General features: G+C 53.1%; 1 protein-coding gene across 1 annotated transcript in view; it reads left to right on the top strand.

Moving 5' to 3' along the window:
* LOC104278821 (voltage-dependent R-type calcium channel subunit alpha-1E-like) overlaps nucleotides 1–2,508 on the top strand; it is a gene marked incomplete at its 3' end in the record, with an annotated part of 75,523 nt that overhangs the window by 47,100 nt on the left and 25,915 nt on the right. The window contains 3 exon segments of the mRNA XM_009875916.1: nucleotides 500–551; nucleotides 913–1,002; nucleotides 1,320–1,529. Coding sequence (XP_009874218.1) covers nucleotides 500–551; nucleotides 913–1,002; nucleotides 1,320–1,529 — 352 coding nt within the window.

Genomic DNA, 2,508 nt, shown 5'->3' with positions numbered 1-2,508 from the left:
CCTGCTGACACCCAGTCAGGTGTGGCAGCAGTGAGTGCTGGTCCCCAAATTGGCACAGCCCATTGTCCTTGCTTGGCCCTCATGGAGATCAGGAAGGGAAGATTTACACTCTCATCTAGAGTTCAGACTTGAGAAAAGACAGGTATCTGAAAATGAGAGCTGAGACCCAGACCTCAGTGTTGGTCCTGGGTTGGGATGTTGAGCCCTAGACCCATCTGTGATGTTCAGCTATTTTAGTGGGTTAACTAGAGCGGAGGAAAAAGGGTTGATTACAAGTAGTTTTTCTTTCTGATGCAAAGTCTGGTGGCTGCCACTCGTCACCCTCCAGAATTTGCTTTGGGACGCTTAATCAGTGCTTGACAAGAGTTTGCAACCTAGAGCAAGCACCTCTGGGTTGGGCAAAGGTACAAGGTATCTTTAGGTACAAGGCAGTGAGGTCTGATGAGTTCACCCAACGGTGTCGTGTCTCCTGATGCTGAACTGTGTGTTTTGCGTAGAGGAAGTCATGCTGGCTGAAGAGAACAAAAATTCTGGGACCTCAGCCTTAGAAGGTAAGACAAGCAATGCCCTGCCAAAATATCTGCCTGCCCTTCCTACTGCCTGCCTCTTACTGGAGGTCAAAACCCTCCAACTGTGATGGAAGATGTCTGAGGATGCCCTAGTTGGGTCTGCAGCCCAAGAGAGGGGTGTGGGGAGGTGGATTGACATCATAACCCCTGAGAGGAGGTGGAGGCCAGCAGGTGGCTGGTCCCACACAGGAGACGGCTCTGGACTAGGGTCACCTGGGTATCTCTGTCCTGTTACCAGACCTGAGTTAGCTAAGTACTGATCACTAGGTCCTAGTCCAACGAGCTGGCTACTGGTAGAGTTTGGCCATCATGGTTCCAACACCCATTCCTCTTCCCTTCCCAGTGCTCAGGCGAGCCACCATCAAAAGGAACCGGACAGACACTATGAACCGTGACTCGAGTGATGAACACTGTGTCGATATCTCCTCCGTGGGTGAGCGGAGGCTGGCGCAGAGAAGGCCTCTTCATCCAACCTTGGGTCAGTGCGGTTCGGAGCTTCCTTCCCCAAAACCTCTGCCAGCTTGCTGAGTTGCTGGGGTCGCACCCATCACGTGGAGCCTGTCACAGATTGGCCATCCCTGCTGGTTTGGCAGCAAAGGGGAGAAACCACCTGCTACCCCCTGTGCCACCTAAAAGCTCTCTGGATAAGTTGTATTCCATAAGGGCTGTGTCTGTGAGCTGTCTGTCCTGATTCACGTTGCAGGGAAGGCTGGAGCACCCAACTCCTCCTCCCCCCTTTTTTTCCCTTAGGTAACCCCTTGAGTCACTCTGGCCTCAAAGGGGCCAGGGTGGACGGTGCCTCCTACTTACGGCACAAGGAGCGACTCCTGCGCATCTCCGTTCGCCACATGGTGAAATCCCAGGTCTTCTACTGGATCGTCTTGAGCCTGGTGGCTCTCAACACTGCCTGTGTGGCCATTGTCCATCACAACCAGCCAGCCTGGCTCACCCACTTCCTCTGTGAGTCCCTGGGCTTTGTGTAGGTGTGAGAGCGCTGCGCGGGCAGGCAAAACCTCCTGCAACCTTCTTATCTCCAGCAGCCAGAGGTTGCAGCATGCCCTCGCTCCTTGCCCGAGGGCACCTGGGGATGAATCCTACCAGAGTCATGCTGACATGGAGCTGGGTGGGGAATAACCTGAACTACATTTGCTGTTGATAGCAAAGGACTATGTACAGCCATTTAATTCAGCTTTGCCCTTGAACCTGTGGCCACTGATGGCTCCCTCAGCACTCTGGGCAAATGTGGAGGAGTTTTACTGGCCTCATGCTCTTCAGATCTGATGTGTTTGTCAAGAGAGAGAAACAAGACTGCAGATCTCAACCGAGTTTATCCTAAAACAGTGAACAGTGGTGATGGAAATCTTGCTGGAGATCCATCTTCAAATATGCACAAGCAATTGCTGGAAGGGCATGAGTTTGCAGGGGTGAGAGAACTCCCCGGTTAAAATTTTGGTACAGAGCATGGCATGGAGATCCCAAACTCAAAACTAGTTACTGGAGCATGCAACCAGCCCACGTGGTCTTGTGGTGCAAGGTCGGGTCTCCAGAGGCAATACAGCCACATCTATTCTAGTGGTGCTGACTGCAGAGCAGCGAGGTCAACCCCACGGCAGCCGTGTGTCCCTCCTGGGCTGCTGCAGTGGCGATAGCGCTGCTCTCTCAGCTGTGTTATTCTTACTCACCTTGAAAACGTCCCTGTTAAGCACCGGACCTGCCCAAATCTCCATCAGCATGCTCAGGCTTGCCGGGCTCCCAGCGTGCCATGGTGTGGTACTGCAGCTGGTCGTGGCGAGAAGCATTTTTTGGAGAGGGTGAAGAGCTGGGCTCTTCCTTGCTAATGTTCATGAAATAGCTGGAGAAGCTTTTCAGTGGCTCTTGGCTGTTCAGCTCGCTGTCCCTGGCTGAGATCCAGCCGTGCAACGATTTCAATCCAAGTTGC

Source organism: Apaloderma vittatum, unplaced genomic scaffold (assembly GCF_000703405.1).
Source record: "Apaloderma vittatum isolate BGI_N311 unplaced genomic scaffold, ASM70340v1 scaffold7749, whole genome shotgun sequence".
NCBI lineage: Eukaryota > Metazoa > Chordata > Aves > Trogoniformes > Trogonidae > Apaloderma > Apaloderma vittatum.
This window is presented reverse-complemented; position numbering and strand designations above follow the sequence as displayed.